General features: G+C 35.4%; 1 protein-coding gene across 2 annotated transcripts in view; it reads right to left on the bottom strand.

Moving 5' to 3' along the window:
* LOC138698304 (cytochrome P450 4c21-like) overlaps positions 1–27,099 on the bottom strand; it is a 79,536-nt gene that overhangs the window by 49,486 nt on the left and 2,951 nt on the right. The window contains exons 1-3 of one of the 2 annotated variants that reach the window (XM_069824124.1): positions 7,030–7,136; positions 3,395–3,625; positions 735–841 (exon numbers count right to left, since the gene is read on the bottom strand). In XM_069824124.1, coding sequence (XP_069680225.1) covers positions 735–841; positions 3,395–3,566 — 279 coding nt within the window. In that variant the 5' untranslated portion in view covers positions 3,567–3,625; positions 7,030–7,136. Of the gene's footprint in view, positions 1–734; positions 842–3,394; positions 3,626–7,029; positions 7,137–27,099 lie in introns of those variants that run through there. The other variant, XM_069824125.1, reaches the window with a different exon arrangement.

The following is a 27,099-nucleotide window of genomic DNA, read 5'->3' as shown; positions in this document are numbered from 1 at the left end:
TAAAATAAGCATGTATGGTTGAACACGTACAGTATATGTCTTTATTCATTGTATTGCTTTCACCTATGTTCAATTTGTTTTTGTCCGCCTTACTATGTCACCTGAAGGTGAGTTATATGAAAAGTCGAAAATATTCGTGACACATAATATACTGTAAGTAGTGAAATACATTTTAATGTGATGTAACAGAATTTATTCTGTTTTCATACTTGAGATAAGTTATTGACTGAAAATTGTACAAAACTATTTTATATTAATTTAAACTTAATTTATATTTGTTGTGCTTAATTTTTATGTTACATTACACAATAGATTGTCCGACAGTTTGAAAAAGAACATGAATTCACCAGTTTATGACCAGTGTGGCTGGTTAAATTATGTATCTCTTATTTTTCTAATAGCTCCATATGATTCCAAACATAAAAGTAGGCGTTTTCTATTTGAGGTAAAATTCCATAAAAAAGTAAGCAACAATAATTTCTGAGAAATTATTTTTAATAGCTACTACCTTCTTCAAACTGGTGATTCGATTAAGTCTAACAGGGATTCGAAAGACTGAGTATGACGAATGATCTTAAGGGAAAGTCTGCTAGATCAAGAGTCTGGTACATCGTCACAGGATGTCTAGTATAGTTAGAATGTGAAGCTAATAGAATTTTAAAAAACTCTCCAGTAACATGAACGTAAATATATATAGATTTTAAATTGTAGATTGTACTTGTATAAATACTGACCTCCACATAAGCAGGATCCATTACACCGACCACTGGTACAGGTCCAAACCAAACCTTTATCAAGGGCTTGTATTCAGTTAGAAACGTCACAGCTAAATCCCAGTAATCTGCAAGAAAGCAAGAAATATTTAAGTTCACGAAATTATTAATATGCCTCCTAGTAAATGTTTTATTTTAATCATAGATATTTGTGTTAATTTGAAGAGACGTTACTAAGATGGAGGCAGACAAACTTTCAGGTGCAACTTATTGTGGCACCCGTCTAGAACGTTCTTGTCGCGTCAGGGAGCTGCGCGCGCATCTAGCGAGAAGGAAGGCGCGGGGAAACGGAAACTCGAGCTTTGATAGGAGCTATAGCGCGATAAGAAGGAAGAGGAGGAGAACTTCGGTGACGGCGAGGAGCGGGGAGAGCAAAGGAAGCATCTCGAAGCAGATTTCTCTCCGAGATTCTGAAAGGCACGCGACTCGAAGACTCCAGAACATGTGGTTTAATAAATAACACCGTGAGTGTTGTCAGTCAATCAGTATTCGGAAGTCGGTCAGTCTTATGTCAGCCTTCAAGTCTTGTCTCGGACAGCAGCGAGGACCTGAGTTCGACTTGGAGTGAACTTGAGTGAATACGTAACTGTGGCAGTATCCAGGCGAGCGCGACGCATCCGGAGGACTTGTGTTCGACGTGCAGTGATCTTGAGCGAACCCGTAACTGTGGCAGCGTCCAAGCGACTGCGACGCGTCCGGAAGACCTGAGTTCGATGTGCAGTGAACTTGAAGAGTGAGCTACAAGAATTAGCCAAGGCAAGCGAACTGTGAACTGAGAACTGACAATTTTGTTCTGCACATAGTGCTTTGTGAACATTAATTGAAATTAGGAGTACATTGTTGTTCTTCTCTATAATATACGTGTATTGTCATTGTCGTCGTATGGAGTGCAATAACGGCTATTGTCTTGCTGTGTTGTAGGGTGAACTGTTAAGAATAAAAGTTACATTGTTGTTGGGTGTGTAGCGGTTAAAAGTGAAATAAAAAGTCACAATATCAAAAGAATCTGAACCACGAAGATGAAGATGAAGATCGAAAACGCAGGTGAAAAAAGAGAAATTGTAAGTAGGAGCAGAGGTGGTAGAGATGGAGTCTTGCTGTCGTTGTTGCTGATAGCATTTTTTCCCACTAACATTGCTGTTATTGCTACTTTTCATGTTCTTATTTCTGCAGGCATTACTACCGAAGATGCATTTATTATTGCTAATGTTTTTTCCGTAACTAGCTTTGTTACTGTTTGTGATTTTATCATTGCTGGTGTTACCACTGAAGATAATTTTATTTCTGTCATTGCCTTGCAATAATTTACTTCCCTGTTACCGAAGTTGAATGGTTTACTATCTTGATAATTAAACCCCGTTTTTGCATGCAGATGCATGTTTTTATATAAGCTGGTTACAATTCTCAGACTTTGCAAATATTCATTGTTTGAGATTTCGATTTTGGAAAATTTTTTGAAGGCAGACAATGATGTAGTTTATTGTGATTGTTATAATAAAGAGGTAAGTACTTTTGCACTTTGGGGCGCACGATAGCATCACGGTTAAGGTGTAACGCTGCAAAGTCGGAAGGTCGCGGTTTCGATTCCCGATAGGGTCTTGGTCTTGCGGAAATGCAAAGGAATTATAATTCGACCTCACTTGTCCAGAATTTCTTCGCTTAAGTAAGCACCTGGCACGTCCTGTGACGTAGAAAGATCATTTTTTGTGTTCAGGAATGGGCTTCACAGAAACGCATGAGCTTAAGTGAAGAAAATTTTGAGAAATTAGTTGTAGTACGTTGTTTCAAAGTAAAATAAAAATGCAACATAATGCAGAACTCAGTTTTTTGTTAGTTGGTCATTTAACGACACTGTATCAACTACTAGGTTATTTAGCGTTGATGATATTGATGATAGCGAGATGGTATTTGGCGAGATGAGGTCTTGGATTCGCTATAGATTACCTGACATTCGCCTTACTATTGGGGAAAACCTTGGAAAAAAACCAAACCAGGTAATCAGTCCAAGCGGGACTCGAAGCGCCTTAGCAGATTGAGCTACGCCGGTGGCTAACTAAATTTTGATAGAGTATAGTCCACACCTATGGAGCAAAGGTTAGCGCGTCTGGCCATGAAACCAGGTGACCCGGGTTAGAATCCCGGTTAAGGCAAGTTACCTGGTTAAGGTTGTTTCCCGAAGTTTTCCCTCAACCCAATATGAGAAAATGCTGGGTAATTATCGGTGCTGGATCCTGGACTCATTTCACCGGCATTATCACCATCTCTTCCAAACGCTAAATAACCTAAGCTGTTGACACAGCGTCTTGAAATAACCCACAGAAAAAGATAGAGCATATTTGTAATGTTTTCTCGCTTCACTCTGGATGTTTAGTCATATGATAGTGCATGACTCCATGAATGTTTTAAGATTTGATAGTCCATGGAAATCCGGGCTCTATTGACAATAGTTGTTAATGCTATTTTATGGTTACAACACTTATGTTTTAGTACTATCTCAATTACCATTGTTACTGCCAGTGTTGCTTTTTTTATAGCCGTCATTACTGTTTTACTCTTTCTGCCAAGACATAAAACCAATTACCACTTGTAAAATTACCATTGCTTTTAATCGTGCACTGTACCTTCAGGCTTGTAGAATATATACGGTAGGAGTGTTCCCAGTATTGGATAATCTGGTGGCCCAGGAAGTTTATCCATCATTTCCCTTACACGCCTGGCCTCTGGGTCTCGTCTCCAAAAAAGCAGCAATCCTAAGAGGACGACAGCTACCAGCAGCAGTGTTGTGGGATCCATTATAAATTCAATAGAGGGCACTCTTGCAGGATGTTACTCAAAATCCAGCCAGCAATTGCCTGTGAAACAAATCACAAAGATCTTTTAAGAAGTTTAGTGATACGATAAAAATCCAGTCTGCCAAAATTCTCGGTCTCTGAACATGATCTTGAATTTGATTCGTAGGGATAATGCATGACATTTACTTTGGATCTCCGTGACAGTCATCTGTCTCTCAAAGTTCTAGATCCCTGAATATGATATTTAATTTGATTTATAGGGATAATGACTTATTTTGGCTATCTGTGACAGTGACCAGAAATCAAACTCGGCTGCTTAAATAAAATACTTCAGAATAAAACTAATTTTTGGATAGTCGCAGAATTTTTATACTTAATGAATTTGAACCGAAAGTCACGATTACATTTGCAATTTAATTCAGATGAATCATTCTCTGTAATTAAGCAAATTAAATATTTAATAACGTTTCCGATTAGCCTACCGTTACATCATTCCTAGACCCACACCAAGGCGTCGTGATCTAAGGCATCTGCAAAACCGCAGTCCACTTGTCATACTATGCAATTTCTACTCTTCAACTTCTCCAGTCTTACTATTTCTATTTTTGCACAATTACTACTACACAACCGCTAATTTCATCTAAAATTAAGGTTGGCAGCTGTCCCGTATTTTCCTTTACCTCCCGCATTTGGTCCCTAATTTTTAACCGACTCCCTGCTCTCGTATTTTTCTTCTCCGCGAGCATTTCTCTCCCTTATTTTTGCGTAATGTAGAAGTTTTTTATTGGAAGCATTTGATTTTGTCATGAATTACGATGATTCATGTGACGAATGTGGTTGTTTAAGAAATGCATTAAAATATGCAAATTCTGTTGAAGGTAATGCTTGCCAGGAATGGGTTTTAATGTTCACCCTTGTAAACTCATACCCCGTTAATATTAATGGCCACATTTGTGCTGATCATACCAAATATTAATGCCTACAGAAAGAGGATGTTTCACCTCATAACAATAATTGGATAGATATTCGAAAGAGGAGCACGATACATCTAATCACATGAGAGCTGCAAACTGCAGTCCACGTCAACTATTATGCCAGAAAAAATCTCTCTAAAAATAATCTTAATTTAAGCCCAGCTGCCAAAGAGTAGAATAAAGTTAATTTGTCAATTTTCTATGTGAAATTTTGTCGATTCTTAGACTCTCGTATTTTCTTGACAACAGTTGACAACCCTATTCACCATCGCTAATAACACTACTAATACTTCAATGTATTGCCACAATTTTCACTCTTTTAATAACCAGCTGTAGGCTACATAATTTGTAAACTGTAGTTGAGTTTGGAGCTTTGAAAAGTTCATAGCCTGACGTAAAAGTTAAAGTAGGATTATTCTGAAACAATCTGTATTTCTTAACATAATCCACCCTGAGATTCACACACTTGATCCACCGATGCCGCAATGCTGCTTACCTCCTTTGTACACAGATCCCTCGAGGTCTGCAAAAGAGTTTTCTGTTGCGATAACCTCTCCATTTGGAGAAAATTTCTTTCCAGCCAAGTGAGACCTGCTGAATAGGAGGTTGAGGCAACAATTCGAACCGTAGTTCGTCTGCAGACGTGTGAGCAGGTGCATTGTACGTAGTGATGAAATAACACTTTTTTCTTCGCTATACCCGACCTCTTGTCACGAATTATCTGTTTCAGTTGCTGCAGGAGACGCTACTCCGGTTGTTGATCTCCCTTTGCTAGATACTCAATCATGATTATCCCTTTAGAATCCCAGAACACGGATGCTACGACTTTTCCAGCCGATTCAACAGCTTTTGTCTTCTATGGAGACGGAGAATCACTCTGGTTTCATTGTTTCGACAATTTGTCTCTGATATGTAGTAGTGGATCCAAGTTTCATAGTGATCACAAACCGCATTAAAAAATCGGGCGTATTTTTCTCAATCGAGCTAGACAGTCCCTCGAAATTTGATATCGGACAAGCTTTTATTTCAGTGTTAACAAACGCGGAACCCACCCTCCGGAGACCTTGGGTATGACCAAGATATAGCCTATAGGCCTACTAAGATATGGCGGTACCCGTTCAGTTGAGATACGCGTAACATCGCTAATTTCCCGCACGGTCATTCAAGGCGACGAAAAACCAGACTCACCGCATTGTTTAAGGCACAAATGGGACACAAAGCATGGACCGATATCAGTGCTAGGTTAGCAACACCATCATACTTAGGAAGGGCTGATCATATTAGGAAGTTTAAATGTAGAAAACAAAGAACGGACGTGGCTAAATTTTCTTTTGTTAACCGCACAATAGTAGACTGGAACAGCTTACCTGCGGCAATCTCTCAAGGTCGTCTTCTTAAAATCAATACATTTAAGGAAAGGTTGAGAAGATTAGACTGAAAATTTAATTGGAGGTGCAGTGTAATTATTTAAGTTATGTCCTGTACTTAATTGAATTGATATATAATTAATGAAGTAGATATGTAATTATTAAGTTGATATGTAAAATAATTAAGTTGATATGCAATTAATTAAGATGATATATAATTTAGTTGATATGTAAATAAATTAAAGTGATATGTAATAAATTAAGATGATATGTAATTAAGTTGGTATGTAATTAAGGTGATATGTAATTTTTTTAATTTGTAATAGTTGGGTGAAATAGAAGTACTTATAAGTTAGATTTACTTTTGCTTGTCGTAGGCGTTATTATAGAATAGTCCTAGGTTTATTGATCTACTATTTATAGATTCACGTTTATTTTATTTTATTTCATTTAGGTTTATTTTATTTTATTTCATGTAATTGTAATTATTGTATATTATATATCACTGCCACCGGTTGTATACCCAATTGTAGTGTTAATAAATACATACATATATACATACATACATACATACATACATACATACATACATACATACATACATACATACATACATACATACATACATACATACATACATGCATACAACATTATCGTGGATTTTTTCTACGATTTCTTCACTTGCTGCTGTTACTGGACGTCCACTGCTGGGATTGTTTTCCTCACTCTCTCGATCATGTTTCAATAATGCTATCCATTTCTTCACAGTCGAAAACCCTGGAGAGGATTCGCCCAGTGTAGCATCCATGTCGACTTTAATTTCTGTTGGACTCATTCCTTTCGTTACGAAAAATTTAATAAAAGCACGAAGCTCAATATTTTCCATTTTAGCCAATCTGTTCGGCGCACTAACTACAAAATTAAACTACACAAAATGTAATCAACAGAAAATTATGATTTTTCTTTCATGAACTAACGTAAAATGGCCGCTAACAATGGCGACATTGTTAAGACGTTTCAATGGAATCTACAGTATGTGTCAGGCCCGAACTTTTCAAACGCACCTTGTATATATAAAGTTTCTATTTTTCTTCCTATATCCAAGAGTACTTAGATACCGTACCTTATGTTCAGTTGTGGGTACTATTCGGTCTACCAAATCTCTTGCATTTGTAAGGTAGACCTTCACCTTGTAACAGCGTGCTGTGTTGTAATCAATAAATTGAAGTCCGCCGAAATTATATATGTGACCGTTGTTCAATGTCATTCTTGAATTACCATTTGGAATGTAGTGTGTTAGGCGAGAGTATTGGACAAATAAATTAAGTATAAATAGATATACTCAGCTGGTAATAAAGACATGAAAGCGAATCCATCATCGTGATCATCATTTTATTCTTTTCTTAATTCAGCACTAGAAATTTGTTGTCGTTTCATTGTATAACTTACTTCACTTGTGGTAGTGTACAAGAGAAGGCCTCAAGGTCTTAACTCCACCAAAATAAGTAAATGAATAAATAAATAACTACATAAATAAATAAATAAATAAATAAATAAATAAATAAATAAAATAAATAAATAGATAAATAAATAAATAAATAAAATAAATACATGAACAAATAAACAAATAGAGAAATAAATAAATAAATAAATAAATAAATAAATAAATAAATAAATAAATAAATAAATAAACAAACAAATGAGTAAGTGAGTGATTAAGTTAATAGTTAAGTAAGTTAATAGGCAGGTAATTAAGTAAGTTAATATCATAGGTAGGTAGGTAACTAAGTAAGTAAGCAAGTAAATAAATAAATTCTTCTTTATATTCACAGTCTAGTTGAAATATGTGTGGAAGAGTTTTACAAAATTCTGATACATCACAAGGAGTTATTATCGATACTTAATACAAGAGAGATATATTCATGAAGCTTTATTGAATGTCATAAATTCAGCTACAGAATGGAAGGCGTGAGAAATGAGGTACTTCTTTAATTTGGCCCTAAATAATCTTATGTTTTGATTTTGATTTTTTATATCCATAGGAAGGCTATCAAAAATGTTTACTGCCATATAACACATTCCTTTTTGATAGCATGATAGACTTGTCGATGGAATATGAAAGTCATTGTTTTGACGAGTATTTGTGCTATGAACTGTTCCATTAGTTAGAAAGTTTTCACAATTACATTGAGAATGTTTATTAATGAAAAGATATACTGACAAACCATGGGTAGTGTAGTACGTAATTCGTGTTTTTTTTAATAAATATGTTCTAAATAATTTTTGCAGGTTTTAGAAATTATTTAAACAATTAAGACTAGACTACCTAAATGAAAACTAACAAGTATTCTAATATACTGCCACACTCCAAATGTACTTGGTTGCAAGTGACAATTAAATGCTTCAACAAGTGGAGAAATCTAAGATCTAAAACGGTTCGAAAATGTCTAATATTTAGCCCGCATTTTACATGCTGTGTAAACGTATTTATTTTACAAGCATATAAAATTTTTTATTGTTCTTTGTGGTAAATTTTTAACATCTCCCTGACGTAAAAGAGCGTATGTTTGATAGAGTCATTGTAGGTTCTTTAACGTCATGTCAATACCAATACATGCAATACACTCGAAAAAAATGTAGGCTTGTTAAGGACACTAATGTTAATTTTTATGAAATTAAATAAAGACAAATTTATTTTTATTGGAAAATGAGGTTATGTTTTGAAATGCACACTGATTGTAAAACGATTTTAACTCTAACACTGAAGTATTCAAACATAAACTCTACGTACAATTTACGCTTTAGTGGCCAAATAATTTAATATTGCATATTTGGCTCTCCACTCCATTAACCGTATATTGTAGGATGTATCTGTTGGTGTTTATGTATTTTTATATTTATATTCTGAAAATTTAACTCTAGACAAAAAATAAACATTATAGTGTAAAGAGGAGGAGATAGTGAAATTTAAAATTATTTTCCTAATTTATGCACAATTATCATTTTTGTATGTATAAATGTCATTGCTAAAACAACCTGAATTTGATATTAGCTTTGAAAAAAAAATTGGGGCTCAAATTTTGTAAAAGAATAGTAGGACACAGTACCTGACTAAAAAATAGGAGGATATATCTCAGCCATTTGTAAAGATTAATTAAAGAATTCTATGACAATTTACACCCAAAAGCACGTCCTTTAAAACAACTGCAGCACAATTCATTTTAAGGAAATTCTCAGATATGTGTTTGAAATTCAATTAAATGGATTTATTATTTTTCGTCAGTGACTTAACATGCTATGTACAAGGTACAATTCCTTTATATTACATCATTAAATTTTCGTATTAACGTTTTCATCGCTCTTGATTGCGACATAATTGTACCTTGTATATGGCATGTTAAGTCATTGACGAAAAAATAATAAATCCACTGCAACACAGTTTTATATTGATTTTCAAGATTAAAAAAAAAACAATTACATTTTAAGGATGAAATTTGAAAACACTTTTATATAAATATGGAGGCATACTTTTCAAATCCAACAATATAGTATTTATATTGCAGGGAAAAGTTTTCTAATAGCCTAAAGAGTTTCTGTACCAAATAAACATGACATTAACAGTTCCGGAAATATGTATTTTGTGTATGGAATAAAGCAGAAAATTAAATTTACTGGAAATGGGAATCAAAGTTTAGTCTTATTTAATAACCCTATACACCACAGCTTTACAAATGGTAACACAACTGGTGACAAAGGACATAAATTCGAATTAAATTTTAAACAATATATTTTTCACATATCGAAGAGTATTTGAAGGAAAGTAAAGAAATGAATTTAAGTTACGGGAAATTGAAAGCAAAGCTTAGTTTCATTTAAAATTCCTATGCACCAAGGTTTTAAAATGGCATTGCAGCAACTGATGAAGCTGAAATGTTCATTAAATTCTGTGTGATGAATTTTGAACGCATCAAAGATTACTTGACAGGATTTCTTTTTCAAATATATTGATTTTTCAACATATTCAACTATTACTATGATGTATCGAAGTACATATGATATTTGAGTGCAGGAATTCTGCATTACCATGTTGTGAAGAATGGGTAGAACGAAGAAAAATTCTCTCCGGCACCGGGATTCAAACCCAGGTTTTCAGTTCTACTTACCTTTGGTGGCCTACCCTCATGTACTGTGTCACAGAATATGTGACAGTTGCACAATGTCCAAGGCTATGTACAGAGGTGCACTCATTACGAGTGACTGGGTGGCCGGGGTCCGACGGAACATGGCGCCGGCCGTTTTCATTCACGAGGTGATTACTAAAGCTTTTTGTACTATTATGATGTACCGAAATACATATGATATTTCCGTGCAAGAATTCTGCATTAACATATGGTGAAGGATGGGTAGAAGGGAGACTCTTCGTCACCGGGGAACAGAGAGGTAGCACGTAGAGCTGAAACCCGGGTTCGAATCTCGGTGCTGGAGAGAATTTTCCTTCGTTGTACCCATTCTACACCATATTCAACTATTTTCTCTTCTTAAAATTATATAAAATATGCTATGGATATTATTGTTAATCATTGTCTAGTTCAAAATGGTACACATGAGAAGACGAAATAATCGCTGCCGGTGAAGAGGGAAAGATAACCACTCGTTTCAATATGTTACTACAGATAGGTCTATATTTACTATCAAATGTGACATATTAGTCTATATGAAGCAGTGTATATGAAACTCAATAGGCACAAGAAATATATATTTTCAAGATATTTACTGATACATCAAAATAATAATATTTCACGCTTTAGCAAAGCTTTAAAAATATTTGCTAACGATGAAGTTATAAAAACACTACAAATAAAAAGGTACAAAGTAGTCGTGACTCGTCCAATTTAGCTATTCAGCCAACATAATTTGTTTGTTCACTTGCAAATATCGGTGCATTCGAACCTAAACGAGAATGAATAGCAGTTTTATGGACAAAGGTTGTTAAACCTTTCAGGCATAGTCAGATTTTATCAACAGTAATCTCACTAGAGGTTTTGATTTACTTAGAGAAAATCAAAACTCGAGTGGGATTTAATTAACTATTACACGATTAGAAGAAAGTATATAAGGATTAGAAGTAACAAAGTACTCCAATACAATAAAATATTAATTGACTTACGAAAATACAAATATCTTCAAATGTATTATTGTACCATCTCAGCATTACGCTAGATGGCAGTAATGTTTTGTGACTGTTTTCTTGTTATCAGTTGTGCAAACTATGGAATCTTCATTGAACTCTGTGGACGGTTACTAGTCAAGGAGGCTTTGTTGATTCAGTTTCATTTTTATTAAAACATTTGCATTCCACTTCAATCATCCGGATCCCAGCAATCAACGTCACTTGACAGATGATTTTCAATAAATCTTCGTATTAAACAATCTCTGATACGTGACTATCCATAATATCATATAGCAGAAGCTATAACAAACATAACCTAAATAATATAAACAATCTTTAGAAAAGTTTTAATTAGGGATGAAGAAATAAACAAGAAACGTTTTAATTAACGATGATGAATAAAAAATAAACATGAATAATTTTAAAAGAAATAATTATTGAAACTTCAATTTTGAAATTTGAATGTTTTAGTGGTTGGTGGTTCAGTTGATGTTATATTGGACTGTGCGTAAAAGAAGTGAACTCGTTGATGTACATGGTGTATCCCTCAACTTAGGCCTATTCAGGATTTCCGAATGGTGCTCTTCATTTATTTGTAAATAGGGTTTCAGGAAAGATGCATAGCTATGACTAGTGATCTTTATTAACTCTTGTCCTTGAATGCCAATGCGAGTCATATTTGAAGGTGCTGTGCATCGACTGGAGTGATTTGTAATTTTCTGTTTTCTGACGTCCAGACCAGTGCAGTTTGAAATGTTGGCAAACAAAGAAACAAATGCTAGGGTAGTGATAAAAATAAACAAATGCTAGGGACGCGATAAAATTGTGCAATGAGTAGCCATGATTGGTTGAAAGACGTCCTTTCGTACCGTTTTATTGGTCAAAAATAGTGTGACGTAGTAAAAGTGTAATAGTCACAATAAATTGAAAAAGAAGGGCAAATGGGAGAAGAAATAAAAATTACGTGATCGCAATGGAAGAAGAGGAAATGGGAGAAGGGACAATTAAAAGTATGCAATTTCGCGTCCTTGCAAGGGAATATGGGGTTGTGATGAAATATCTATATGAGCTTCAAGACTATTGGCCACTTTCCACACTCCCTTTTTTTGTTACATTGAATGATTTTAAGAGAATTTAGAAAAGGAAGAGCCTAGAATAAGCTAATAGCTATCACATGATGGAGAAGGAAATCGCAACCACGATTCGTAGCATGGCTGAAATTCAGAGTCAACGTAGTTACAGTAGCCATAGGATATCTCCGAGTCTGAAGACCGCTACGATAATGATGTCGATTCTTGGAAGCGGACTTTCGGAGAGAAGGGACCGAGTGTGGAAACTTTAACTATATGAAAAGAAATTCTTCATACTGCGGAAATTAAAAACATCCCCTCACTTTCACTGTCAGACTCGTTTACTTTACTGTAATAGAGAAGCAACACACAGGGCTGTGAGTAGTCGATGTTTTTAGCTTTAACATACGTGCATAACAATCCTCATTAAAGTATAATTTATCTCGCCTTCCTTTCTTTGTGACGAAAGCCGGGCTGAGATACATTTTGCGTCCACTATAAAAGCCTGGGAAGATCGAGTTGTCACAAGGGTCGTCGCTCTCCTCCTTAGACAAGGAACCCGAGTTCCATCACTAGCCGAATGCGATCGGGTAAACTCGTCCATAAGTACCCATAAGAATTGATGACATCACTACAAAACCTGAACGAAAACAATTATTTATACGGTATATTTGTTATTCAATGTCAGAAAAAGTTCTTTTTGGGCAGCCATTTGACAGTAGACCAACGGTGACCAAAACTCGAACTGAAGTGATTACATACAACAGACAGCCTATGACGTAAGAAGATGAAGGAAAGCTACTTGACATGAAAAGTACAACCAGTGGTGGTTCCTGTGCTAACATCTTGATCAATCCCGCGGATAAAAATTTCAAGCTTTGTTGTATCAGTAATGCCACTGCTGTTATCAAGAGCCAGTGAATAATATACGATTTTTCATGTTTCTTTTTTTTTAACCTTCCTCTTGAATATAACCTGGAATTTTCTAAATTCTTTTCTCGATACTTGATCGAGAAATTCGTAGTTTTTCAAAATTAAAAACTTCTTATGGACAAGTTATTTAAGCTATTTTAATCATTACTCTTTTGAGAAATTGTGTTCTATTAAAAGGCTTAAGAGCACGAGATATTTCAAAACCCATTAGGTAGCTGTCTTCCTTACATTTATTTATGTCATCTTTCTCTTCTTGGCTATCATTTAAGACATGTCAATTCCTGTCGTTTAACAGTTCTTTGGCACATAATATTAAATCAGTTTTTCTACAATATTATTATTAAATGAATAAATAATAAATGGTTATCCTCATCTAAAGATTAAAAAGATTAAAATTGAGATAAAACCTAATAATTTTGTCGTTCTAGGGAGAAGATCTAAAATTATCAATATTCATGCTCGTACAGAAGAATTATAGAAACACATACTTAGTGGTCAGTAATAATAATAATAATAATAATAATAATAATAATAATAATAATAATAATAATAATGCATTATTCAGCGTGGCAATTAATGTTTCTATATACTCCTAATTGAACCGTTGAGCAAAGTAAACATATTACATTTTGTCCGACAGAACAACAAAAAAGTTCTCCTCATTCTTTACGAAACCACCTCTTACTGCTTGTAGAAACGGAGTTTGTACAGCGACATGACACCGCCACTGCTTGCCTTCAGTACGTGAATGAATCACACAGCAATTTACAGGAAACTCGTATCCGTTTGAATGTCTGTGATTGCACGATGTAATCACGATACCCGCTTTGGTCACCGCTGCTGTAGACGAACAACTAGTTTGATTTCGTGGATGATGTCTCTGTTTATGTAACTTCAAAACCTATAAAGAATTATGTTCTGTGATGTGTCTATCGCCTATGTACTATTCATACACGTTTATGATGGTAAGGAAGAGTGTGCGAGAAAAATAAAGAAGCAAATTTTACGGTGCATTAACTTCTGTTTTGGGGAAAAAAACTAGCATTAAAACAAACCACTTTTTCACTATAGTTCCAATTGCACAAGAAATCTTGAAACGAGGACTGACTCCGGAGAAGACAGACGATTTACTTGGAAATCATTTTCTTTTATAATCGAGTAATATTCACTTCTTTTATTCTGGAAACCTCGAGCTAATAGACTAGCTCAGAATGCATCACTGTTTATAGGATAGCGATAGCGGTTCTTTCAGAAAATCAATTTTTATGGTTGAATATTACATGATTAAAAGACGATTTTGATACGTATCAATAGAGAGATAAAAATAATTACCTACAAATGACATTTAAGGGACCCAGAAGTTCATTTCTGCCCTCACATAAGCCCATCATCGGTCCCTATCTTGAGTAAGATTAATCCAGTTCCTACCATCACATCCCACTTCCCTTACATCAATTTTAATATTATCCTCCCATCTGTATGTCTTGGCCTCCCAAAGATCTCCCCCCCCCTCAGGTTTTTCAACTAACACTCTATAGGCCTACGCATTTCTCGATTCGCTCATACGTGCTACATGCCCTTCCAGTCCCAAAAGTCTGGATTTAATGTTCCTAGGTTAGGTTGAGTAACGGTGGCCAGGGGCGGGTTAAGGACGACACTTTGCTCGTCGGCCATACTGAAGCCTATTGTGCACCTCGAATTTATGGGATGAATGAGGATGAGAGTACCAGTCAACCGGCCGCGTGTGATCCTTGACCTGCATACCCAATGGGGGCCACCTACCCCCCCTGCCCTAAGTTCATACCGCCAAGATGACCAAGTAGCATATGATCCATTTCAATGGCCCTTCCAAGGTTTCGAAGCGCCCTTGGAAGTGTTCTTAAGGAATGAATCCTTGCGGAAGGCTGGGAACACAGGAACGGTTGCGGAGGGGACGCCCCCTCCCATAAGCGGATGAAGACATGCGTCTTGACCTGAATATGTCTATGGCATGAGGTGAAGAAACTGAATGATATGAAATCTAAATTCTTTTTCTACACGAGAGGGGAAGGGAAATGGACCGTGGCAATGAAAATTCCAACCCTGCAGTTGTCTAAGTAATTGTGGAAAACCACGGGAAAACCACAGTCAGGTTGGTCGGAACCACGGACCTCCCGAATGCGAATACCATGCGAAACGCATGAGCTACCTCGCTCGGTAATGTTCCTAATTGTGTTAGATGAAGAATGCAATGCGTGCAGTGATAACAATAATTACCATAATTATAATAATAGGGGTAGATACAAATTTACGCATGAATAAATTATAGGTATATACGACTATTAAATTCAACATAATGCAGGATAAACCGTGAGTAATGTCATTAATTGCAGGGGTTATTCTTTGAGATATTTCGAACAAAAAGTTACATAAAATTTTGGTCAATTTTGTTTCCTTTTCGAGATAAAAATTGTTTTAACATACAAGAAATATTTCAGAGTATGTTTTGGAAAGACATTACTTTAATTCCCAAAATGCTCAATCAATTTAAGAGAGCAGTTTAATATGTTAATAAAAGATTGAAAGACTTTTAGTTTTGTTATTTAAATGTGAGAAATTTGACCTGAACAAATGTAACGTTGTAAAATTCCTTCACGGAACGAAAAGTTACATTTGTTATGATCAAATTTCTGCACAGTTCAAGCACAAAACTAAAATTCTTTCAATAATTCATTATCATAATACACTGCTCTCTTAAACTGACTGAGCATATTGAGAATTAAATCAATGGCGTTACCAAAACACAATATAAAATATTACATATAAAACAATTTTTATCCCGTAAAGGAAACACAAACGATCAGAACTGGAGACTGTACTGAATTTTGGTGAAAATTTCGAAAATGAGATTTTAGCTCTATTAAATACTTTAATATGTTAAGAATATAAATATGTAAAAATAAAACCTAATTTTTGGCTGTAAGTGTCCCTTTTTTAGGATTTTTGACAGCTGTGCATAGGTTGAGCCACTCCCACTTTCGTTTCTTCTCTGCTGTCACTGATATAATGCGATATATCTTTGGAACTATGGGGAAAGAATTTATGAACGTACTCCAGTCGTGTAGGGAATTGAATATTTGTGCTATTGGCGACTCTGCTGACTTCGTGCCTAACTTCAGATCAAAATAACACATGGTTATTTGTTTGAATGCAACATGGGTCGTCTGAAAAAGTTTGGGAAGAGAAAATTTCTTGGAAACCAATGGAGAAATAAAGATGGTAGTGTAAATACTGTAAATAAGTGTAAAAACAAAGTGAGTGAGTCCGTAAACAGTGTAAATATTAGTGTAGAAACTGTAAATACTAGTGTAGAAAATGTAAATAGTAGTGTAAGTGCAACACCACTTGTAGATAGTAGGCCTAAGGATTGTGAAACAACACCAGCTAGTGCTTCTAATATAAAACTTGCTTCATCGAAGAAACTGTTTGATGATCTGTGTAAAGATGAGTCTGACAATAGTTTCGTGGCAGGCAAACAAAAAACTGGTTACCTTCTTGTTGATATTGAACTTCTGTCTGAAGCTATATCTGGTTTTGTACAGTGTAAATATTGTAGCAGCACAAACTGTATTTCAGTTTTAGAAAATAGTAATTCTCGTAGGGGTTTAGCTTGTAGATTAGTGCTAGTGTGCAAAAACTGTGGAGAAGAACATACGTTTCCTTCCTCTAAATATACAAACAATGGGTATGAGGTGAATTTGAGATTTGTATATAGTATGCGTTGCATAGGAAAGGGAAGTGCTGCTAGTAAAGTTTTGTGCTCTGTATTGAATCTTCCCAAACCACCTACAAGATTCCAGAAAGTAACTGAAGTTATAGAAAGGTCTGTTGGAGAAGTGGCAACAGAGTGCATGGTTGAGGCAGCAAAGGAAGCAGTTCAAGAAAATGCTGGTTCAACAGATATTGCTATTGCTATAGATGGGAGTTGGCAAAAGCGTGGCCACACTTCACTGAACGGTGTGGTCACAGCAAATAGCATATACAATGGTAAGGTTGTAGATGTGGTATGCCTAACTAAATATTGTCATGGCTGTGTAGTGACAAAGAACAAAGTTGATCACACTAGCAACTGTGTTAAAAACTTTGATGGAGCAAGTGCAACGATGGAAGTTGAAGGAGCGGTGCAGATTTTCAAGAGATCTATAGAAGAAAGGGGTGTGAGGTATTCCACTTACCTCGGAGATGGAGACAGTAGAGGTTTCCAACAAGTTGTGAATGAGAAACCATATGGTGAACATTTTAAAATTGAAAAATGGGAATGTTTAGGACATGTACAGAAGAGGATGGGCAATCGACTGAGAAAATTAGTGAAAGATATGAAAGGGCAAAAACTAGCTGATGGTAAGATCATTGGGGGTAGAAATAGATTGACAAAAGACGCAATTGATTTATTGCAGCTGTATTATGGCAATGCTATCAGAAATAATACAGATGATATAAATAAAATGAAGCGGGCTGTGTGGGCAACATATTTCCACAAGTTGTCAACCGACGAGCAACTTCACCACCAGCTGTGCCCTAAGGGACCAGACTCTTGGTGTAAATACAATGTGGATCAATCAACATATAAACATCATGGATTACCAGTAGAAGTGATGACAAAATTGAAGCCAATATACAGAGACCTTGCTCATCCAGACCTCCTGAAGAAGTGTGTACACGGATTGACACAAAATCCAAATGAATCCTTCAACAATTTGGTGTGGTTGAGGGTTCCAAAAACTACATTTGTGGGCTTGAAAACTTTGAAAGCAGGAGTCTATGACACAGTAATCAGTTTTAATGTAGGCAACATAGGACGAGCTAAAGTGTTACAAAATTTAGGTATAGCACCGGGTTATAATACATTGACATTTCTCAGAGAGTTGGATGATATTCGAGTGGCAAAGGCAGATCAGGCAGTTGAATTGATGTCCAAGGCAGCAAGACAGAAGAAGAGAAACCTCAAAAGAAGAAGAGAAGATGAGGAGGCCAACAATCCAGATTATGGAGCTGGAAAATTTTGAAAGGTATATGTAAACTTTAAATGCAATTTTCTCATTTTTAATTTTTTCAATGTGTAAGTCCACTTTACTAAGAAACTACTAAAGTTCGAAAGCTGAAATTTTGTATGCTCCTTCCCTAGACAGAGCCCTTCAATCGCAAGCAAAAATTTTTGTGTATAGTTTCAAAATTTTTTCTTGGCGAAAAATTTTCTGTTGAAAATTTCATATAAAATTTAAAGTAAAAAAAAAAATAACATTAATTCAAAATAAATTAAATGAGTATTGATTTTTGCTTGCCTTTTCTCACAGAATCATAGATAATAACATATAAAAAATTCAGAAGTCTATCTCCAATATTTCTTTAGTAATGTGCACTTGAACATCACCAATTTAACATAGCAGAGATAGGAGTACCGGCTCAGTACAGTCTCCCCTTAAACTGACTGAGCATATTGAGAATTAAATCAATGGCGTTACCAAAACACAATATAAAATATTACATATAAAACAATTTTTATCCCGTAAAGGAAACACAAACGATCAGAACTGTATTGAACTTTTTGATTAAAAAATTTCATAGAATTTGCCCCTGAATTTAGCCTAATGACACTACTTACAGATCACTCTGTATGTGACGTCACATAATTCAGGTTTGGAAATGTGAGGAAAGTTTTCATGTTTAACTTAGTTAACAAATTTTCATCATTTGATATTGTCGCATATTTTATTAATTACATTCATGTATATCTTTTAAATAACATTTCATAAACAACTATAATTTTTAAAATCAATTGCAACACGATTGTGGAATTGAATTGTTCCGAAGGCACTATCCAGAACAAATTCAATGTCATTTTTATAATAATAGGAATTGTACACAATGTGCACGTTTGCTATATTTATTGACACAGCTGTGTCAGAGTTTCTTGTCTATGTGAACAGTACATTGCATGATATCTTTCACACTCTTGGTTACATCGTTCACACACACACACAGACACACACACAAACACACAAACAAGCAAACAAACAAACAAACACAAACCAAACTAAACCAAACCAAACCAAACCCAACCCTCTCGGCACTTCGTTCATGGAAACCTATAGTTCTGCACATTTTATGGTGAAAACCATGTATGGCGAATCTGGTGACAATATGTCTCAGCTGGAAGCCCCCACGTGTCCATTCTCGGTCAATCATCCATCGTGTAGAACTCGTTCCATATCATTGTTTTCTTGGTTCGCAGTTCTTGCAGGAGCTTCTTATAACTTGTCGTGGAGGGTAGTAGGAGTTTGATCCTCAAGTCTTCTATCAGAAACTTCTCTCTTGCCATGACGTAGACTAGCTGGGATGGTGTGTACTTTGACATCTGTAGGACTCGTTTAAGGTATCTTGCCTTCAAGTTCTCCAGTTCCTTCAGTTGTCTTTTGGTGAGGTGTTGCCAGATTATTTCAAGCTCGTATGTCGATGCTGGTAATACTTTTGCATCAAACAGTTTCATGGCTGACTCTAACGCTAATTGCGGTATTCATTGATTGATTGATTGATTCATTGATTCATTCATTCATTATATTCCAGAGATCTTACATGAGCAATGAAGCTTTAAGATGTGGAACAGGTCAAAATTTTACAATATTACAATTACAAATTTTACAAATGTTTACAATTTTTACAATATTTTACCATTTTTACAGTTTTACAATTTCGTAATTTTCTACAATTTTTTTTACAATTTTCTGCAATTTTTTTACAATATTTTGGCGAGATGTAGTGTAGAGGATTCGCCAAAAGATTACACGGCATTTGCCTTTTGGTTGGGAAAAACCTCGGAAGAAAACCAACCAGGTAATCAGATCAAAGGGGTGAGATGAAGTGATGCCGAGGACTCGCCATAGACTATCCGGCTTCAGTCCCACGGCTGGGGAAAACCTCGGAAGAAACCATTCAATGAGACCAAAGAGGGATCCAACCCAAGCCCGAACGCAGCTCCGGATCAGCAGCCCAGCGAGTCTGCAGACTGAGCTACATCGATGGCTCTACTAAAAATATACAATACATAGCCAATCAGATTATTAAATTTACAAACGCAAACGATCATTCATCAGTTGAGCTATGTGTATAATACAAAACAAGTAAGTTAATTAAATTTAAGGCATAAACAATTCAATCAGTTGTGATATACAGAAATTGATAACACATATCATACAAACTACTTCAAATTACAAACAAAAACAATTTATTAATAGAGCTATACAGATTACTATTCAATTTAAAGCATATACAATTCATCGGCCAAAACTATACAAACATAAATAATACAAAGTAAACAGATTAATTAAATTTACAAGCATACTTTCATTAAGCTATACAAATTTGTACAATTAATATCAAGTAGATTAATTCAATTTACAGCATATACAATTCATCAATTGAGCTATACATACTACTATTCAATTTACAGCATATACAATTCATCAGTAGAGCTATCCATTTTAAAAGCATATACAATTCATCAGCCAAACTGTACAAACATATACAATCAAATTAATTCAATTTACAAACTTATTTTCGTTAAGCTATACAAAATTATACAATTCATATGAAGTAGATGAATTCAATTTATAAGCTTAAACAGTTCATCGGTTGACCTATAGAGTCTACTATTCAATTTACAGCGCATGCAATTCATCAATTATGCTAAACAAAAATATACAATGCATAGTAAACAGATTAAGTCAATATAAAAACATAATTTAGTTGAGCTATATAAAATTGTACATGTTATTTTAAGTAGAATAATTAAATTCACAAGCATAAACAATTCATCAGTTGTGTACAAGGTATGAGTATGTAGAAATTTGGTTAATTCTTTTCTACACCTTTTCTCATGATTCTTCAAATATTTAAGATAATTAGGCAGTGCATTGAGGACTGTAGATGTTTGATGTCACTGAAGCTTCTTATAGCTGCTACAATTCCCTCCCTCGTATGCACTCCGAATGTTGTTCCTGTCACTTGGAGAGTTAGTCCCAAGTATTTATATGTGTTATTGATTCTTAGCTTCTGTCCCTTGCACGTTATGAAGTCGGTTTTCGCTGCTCTGCCTTCTTTCCTGAAGATTACTAATTCAGTTTTGCTGGTGTTCAGAATCATTTCCTTTTCTTCTGCTAATGTCATTTTTGTAACACATATTCTTAATGGAGACCATAAATATAACATTTTTTCGTTGTAGTCTGGAAGTAAACCTGCCTCATATAAAAATAGTTGCTCATATTCACATATTAACGCTTAACGAACTTCGGTAATATTGTTGTAGCGGTGTTTTTAACATGGAAGGTTTAAGTGTGCACCTATTCGGGAAAAATCTTCATCATTTCTATAATACTCTACGCGCATCTTGCTCGTTAGTAGGAACGCGTCGATGCAACTCACAATATTTATTCCTTTGAGACAGCTTGCCGATGAAACTCCCAAAATAAGTAATTATTAGAAAAATATATGAAGTTTCAATATCATCATATATGCAGTACATTCAAGATAATATTTGTGCCTTGTCAACGCTAGGGTTACCAAAAAACTCGAGAGTTACAGAGCGGTTATTTACTCCTCACATCTCAGCGACGCGAAAGAGGGGTAGTAATAGGAGTAGCGGGGAGAGTTCCGGAATAGAGGTAAGAACGAGCAGTCAATAAAGAAATGCAGTACTGGAAACACAACGATATACCGCATGCGTGACAACCGATCGCTCGGAATGCTGGCAACAGACTAACCTGAACATCCCTTGGCGTAACTTAATGGACTCGCCTGACCCAGGCGCACATTATCGGTGACTGTCAGTACTAAATAATCGTACTGTAGCTTCTAGATGATCTTCATATCTGGCAACTTATTTTCCCTTTAAGGTGTGCGAAGTCCAAGTTTGAAAAAATTATTCTCGTATTGTTTTCTTTACCTTTCGACCAGTCCAAAGAACACCTTCTATCACTTGGATGTAAACTTTGTCCATCGCAACACGTTTTTAGTTTTTCCATCTCTAACAAGGTCATTCGCGAAGTGCCTGACTGATAATGGTATAAAATGAAATGCGATGGAAAGTTCAGCTGTAATCAATGTTTATGATACCAACTGTAGCTGCCCATAGTGGTAATTTTATAATGTTTATGAGCCTAGCTAGATATTGACATAATAATGAATACGGAAGGAAACGCAGCTATAAATAATCACTATTGTACTAATTTTAGCTGTCCTTACATATACTTAAACATGATTGTGGTGTTGATGTAGAAATACGTTAAGCACAAATGTAAACGACAATAAGGACATTGTATGAATAATACATTTCTCCAGTTGGGAAATGAGCAACTCGAATCTTCAATGTCCCAGATAACATTTACAGAGGCTTCAAATGCATCATATTCAAGTGCAAAGTTGCATTCTTCCAGGCACGCTTAATCATGTTAGTGATTGTGGAGGCACTGAACTGATTATGGATAAGTGCTTGCAGGTTTATGATAGCGTTACGGCCCTGAAGGTCAATATCAATGTTGTCGAGTAAAACCACAGTCTAGTATATACAGTGACGAAGCTCGAGTTGTTGAGGATATTAGGAACAATAGACTGTGTCAGTACTATTTCGCATTGTCTGTGATGAGGCAATAGTAGCTATCCTAGTGGTTAGCAACTATCTATGGATGCATATTCCCTACGTATTGAGCTTCGTGACTGTATATATTAAATTGTGGTAAAATTCTCTTTCAAAAACGTTTGGCGAACGTCTTCCATTGACGGAAAAAGTATACATCCAACGGTTACATTATTATTATTATTATTATTATTATTATTATTATTATTATTATTATTATTATTATTATTATTATATTATTATTATTATTATTATTATTATTATTATTATTATTATTATTATTATTATTATTACGTCTTTATAAAATTAAAATGTCTACAACTTTCGGTTATTTTTATCTGTTCTGGAGACATGATTTGGGATACTTTAGAGTGAGGATAATTGTGGAGTATGGTGGAATGATGATAATGGTGAGGAGAAACGGGAGAACTCCGAGAAAATCTCTTCGCACCCGTTTTGTCCACTACAACCACTCCGCCACGGGCAAGATATGATTTCAGAAATAGTTTCACGTTTATTGCACGTACGAACTTCTTTTCAACTAAAACTGCAAGTTTATGTTATTCTACTGTATGCAACCGTAAAGTGGCCGAGCAACTAAGTTTGTAGAGGAACTGGCTGCGGACTGGGCGGTCCCAAGTTCTATCTAGGGCTGTGACGGGATTTTCCTCGTTGCCAAACTTCCAGAACAGCATCGAGGTTCACTCAGCCGCCTACCAAATTGAGAACTAGATCCATTCCGGGGATAAAAGGCGAATCAGAGAGTGGTGCCGACCATATGATCTAATTCTAGTGCCAAGGTCATAAAAGAATGGCGCTCTACCACAGTCTAGTACATAGTCACGAAGCTTGAGTTGTGATGTTGCTACGAGCAATAGACTGTGCCGGTACTATTTCGCATTGTCTGTAATGAGGCGATATTAGCGATCCTAGTGGTTAGCAACTGTCTATGGATGCATATTTACTACGTACTGAGCTTCGTGACTGTAGGCTATACTGTATACTAGACTGTGGGTCTACTTCTATGCTACCCTAGCACCTTCATGGCATGTAAAAGGGATACCTTTCTAGATACCTTTCTATTTTTATGTGGACGCTGTTTCACTTCGTAGAAAAATATTACCAATTAACTTAATCATACCTGCTTTCCTGACAGTATCTCTCGAAGTTCAAGTGCCAGATAAGTACAGTGGCCATGAAGACACATGTCTCAAGTTCTACTACTTTAAAATGACTCGAACTTCAAGATGTTTAACTATTGTCGTAGTGTAAATACAGGACGTTGTTTTACAAAACAGTGTATTATGTAATGCTATATATATAGCAGTCGGTCTGCTATGACAATGACAGTTTTGTTGAGGGAATTTTTTAACTCTCATTTAATGAACACACGCTACGAATGTGTGATTCAATGTGAGTTAACATTTAATTAGTAATTAGTAGGGCCGTGACATCGGTATATTTGTATTATATTTAAGGTGAACACACGACGCCGGACAGAATGTAGTCGACGTGTTTCGAGTACAGGCAGCGGAAGCGAATTTGACACACGCCTAAGCAAGCACGTTCCGTGTTTTGTATACGATTATTGCGTATTATAAAATCAAGACAATACAATCATTGTATATAAGGGTTAATATCGGAAGGATCTAAAATGCTGGTGGGGATGAGAATAATTGTTGGAAATCATACTTAAATTGTCAGAAATGTGGTAAAACATAAGTCTGAATAAAATGATTTTTGTTATATTTATAGTTTTGCATTACAGTTTTAGAATGCCAAAAACGTATATGCTTTTTCAATATTTGACTGTTACATTAATTTATTTATCACATCTATTTTGTACCTTACTTTCTTGCATGTTGTTTGCCTGGTTTCGGTTCCTGCTGCAATGAACAACATCATTTATTTTCAAAGTTTCAAATGAAAATGGCCGCCGAGTGTCGGATAGTATAACCTTGTATGCGGAAAAACTGCTGAAACCAAGGGCGCATATGTAAAATATTTCACATCATCCATTTCTACATCAAGTTGATAACAATCACACTTGTCATCTGACAAAACTCTTGAAATTTTGCATAATGAATTGAAACCACAGTTTTTTCTTTGTATTACAGTTTTCATTTTCGCACACACCTTTTTGCTTATATCGTCTTGCAGATCATTCACTTTTGAGATGAGATTATTTACTATCGAAATTTGATGCACCAATTTCACACTAGTCTTTTCGAGACATTCGATTGTAGATGGGATAAATTCAAAATTAGATTAAATATATTCACACTGTTTTTTAGTATTTGGGTCATCAAAAAGAGTTTGGGCATTACTTGTGGAACCAGCATCATTTCCGTTAAACATCTGTACAATGATTGTATTGTCTTGATTTTGTAATACGCAATAATCGTGTACAAAACACAGAAAGTGCTCGCTTAGGCGTGTGTCAAATTCTCTTCCGCTGCCTATACTTGAAACACGTCCGGTGTCTTGTGTTTACTTTCTATCGACCTGAAACTAATACAATTATACCGATGCCACGGCCTTAGTAATTAGCGACTACATTCTTGTAAATGGTTTCGTTAAAGGTGCTAATACAATAAGATAATGGAATGAAATAAATTTACAAATTTTAAATGTTATAAAAATATGTTTGTGCGAGATCGTGCGTATTTGCTTGCTTTCCGCACAAAACCAATACGCGGTAAGTGTGAAATACCACATTCAGTATTCCCAACGTAACACACATAACAATTTCCCTCTTCTTACCGCTTAAGCGCCATATTCATTTTACTGCTTTAGGCTTTTAACATATTATTTTTAGAGACGTTTAACATAGTAATAATTATAAATTGGAAACTTACCACTGCAATTTCACCTAAATTGCACTGTTAATTATTGTTTTTAAATATTTGCAAAAATTAAGTAAAGTCTACTACTCCACGAAACTTATTGCATTCCTGATACAAGTAACATTAAGGAAGCCGTGAAAAAATCAACAAGATTCCAGATGCGGATGTTATTACTGCAATATGTTATATAAATAATATTGTTAAAATATTAAAATGAAAAATAAATCATTACATAACCTTACAGTTTGTTTTAAGTTCGCATTTATAGACTGGGGGGGAAAAAAAAGACAGACGTATATCACGGCCTGCTGGAGTATAGTAAACACAGAAAACATTTTATAGCAACAATGTTGAAGAAAGATATTTTGGTTTTCCGAAGTTGCCGTCATTAAACAGAAACCAACATGGAGATTTCATTGCAACTAATTAGAAATTCGTCTTTCAGGTATGTAATAAACGATCTTCGCACAAAATAATGTACGATACACGAGCAGTATATTTGTTTTCATGTTCTCGGAAATTAAAAAAGCTCAACTACGTTTCGCTTTTTCAATCTTTTCCTCGACCATGAAAACGTCAACATACCGCTCTTGTAACGTATATTACTATTTTGTACTCCGAATTTGATATTTAATATTGTAAATCTGTGATTAATTTGTATTTTTGTAGACTTAGATTCATTTTATTTACGAGTAACGTAAATAACTACCCGCTTCATAGCATTTTCCTGGAAATAAATGCAAATATTCTTCCAGACTTCAATATTTATGTTAGCTTAATGCAGATATCTTTCATTGCCGCTAATTGATGCTTGAAGTAGTGTTTTTAACGAGAAAATCATGAGTAATATATTAAATACACTTTGCAAGAGAGCCTAATTATATACATAGATACATACGTACGTACGTACATACATACAGCCATCTACACTGATAGTAAAATTACTCTGGACTCTCTAAGGAATGGAAGCAACCACAACAACCTAATTGAAGGCATCCGAACGAATCTACGGCTGGTGGAGAACGACAGATGGCTAGTGGACTTCGGATGGGTCAAGGCTCATGTGGGGAACTACGGTAACGAACTGGCAGATCGTCTAGCGAAGCAGGCAGCGAGTGACGTCGATCTACAGATCTGTTACGACAAGGTCCCGATGAGTGAAGTGAGGAACCAGCTAGCGGCCATATCCAAAGGAAAATGGGAAAGTGAATGGTCAACTACTTCCAAAGGTACTCTAACCAAGGCGTTCTTCCCTAGTGTCCAAGATAGATTGAAATTGAAGATAGAAGTAACTCCTAACTTGACGACTCTGTTGACCGGACATGGAAGACTCAACGCATATTTTCATCGATTTAAAATCAAGAATAGTGCGACATGTGTCTGTGGGGATGGGGATCAGACAGTGGATCATATCATTTATGACTGTACGAAATTAGGAAAGGAAAGAAGAACACTAATCCAGTCTATACATAAATGTGGTGGAAAGTGGCCTGTGGACAAGACAAAA

The sequence above is a fragment of the Periplaneta americana genome, chromosome 4, assembly GCF_040183065.1.
Source record: "Periplaneta americana isolate PAMFEO1 chromosome 4, P.americana_PAMFEO1_priV1, whole genome shotgun sequence".
In the NCBI taxonomy this organism is placed as follows: domain Eukaryota; kingdom Metazoa; phylum Arthropoda; class Insecta; order Blattodea; family Blattidae; genus Periplaneta; species Periplaneta americana.
The sequence above is the reverse complement of the archived record's forward strand: the minus strand, read 5'-3'. Positions and strand labels throughout refer to the sequence as shown.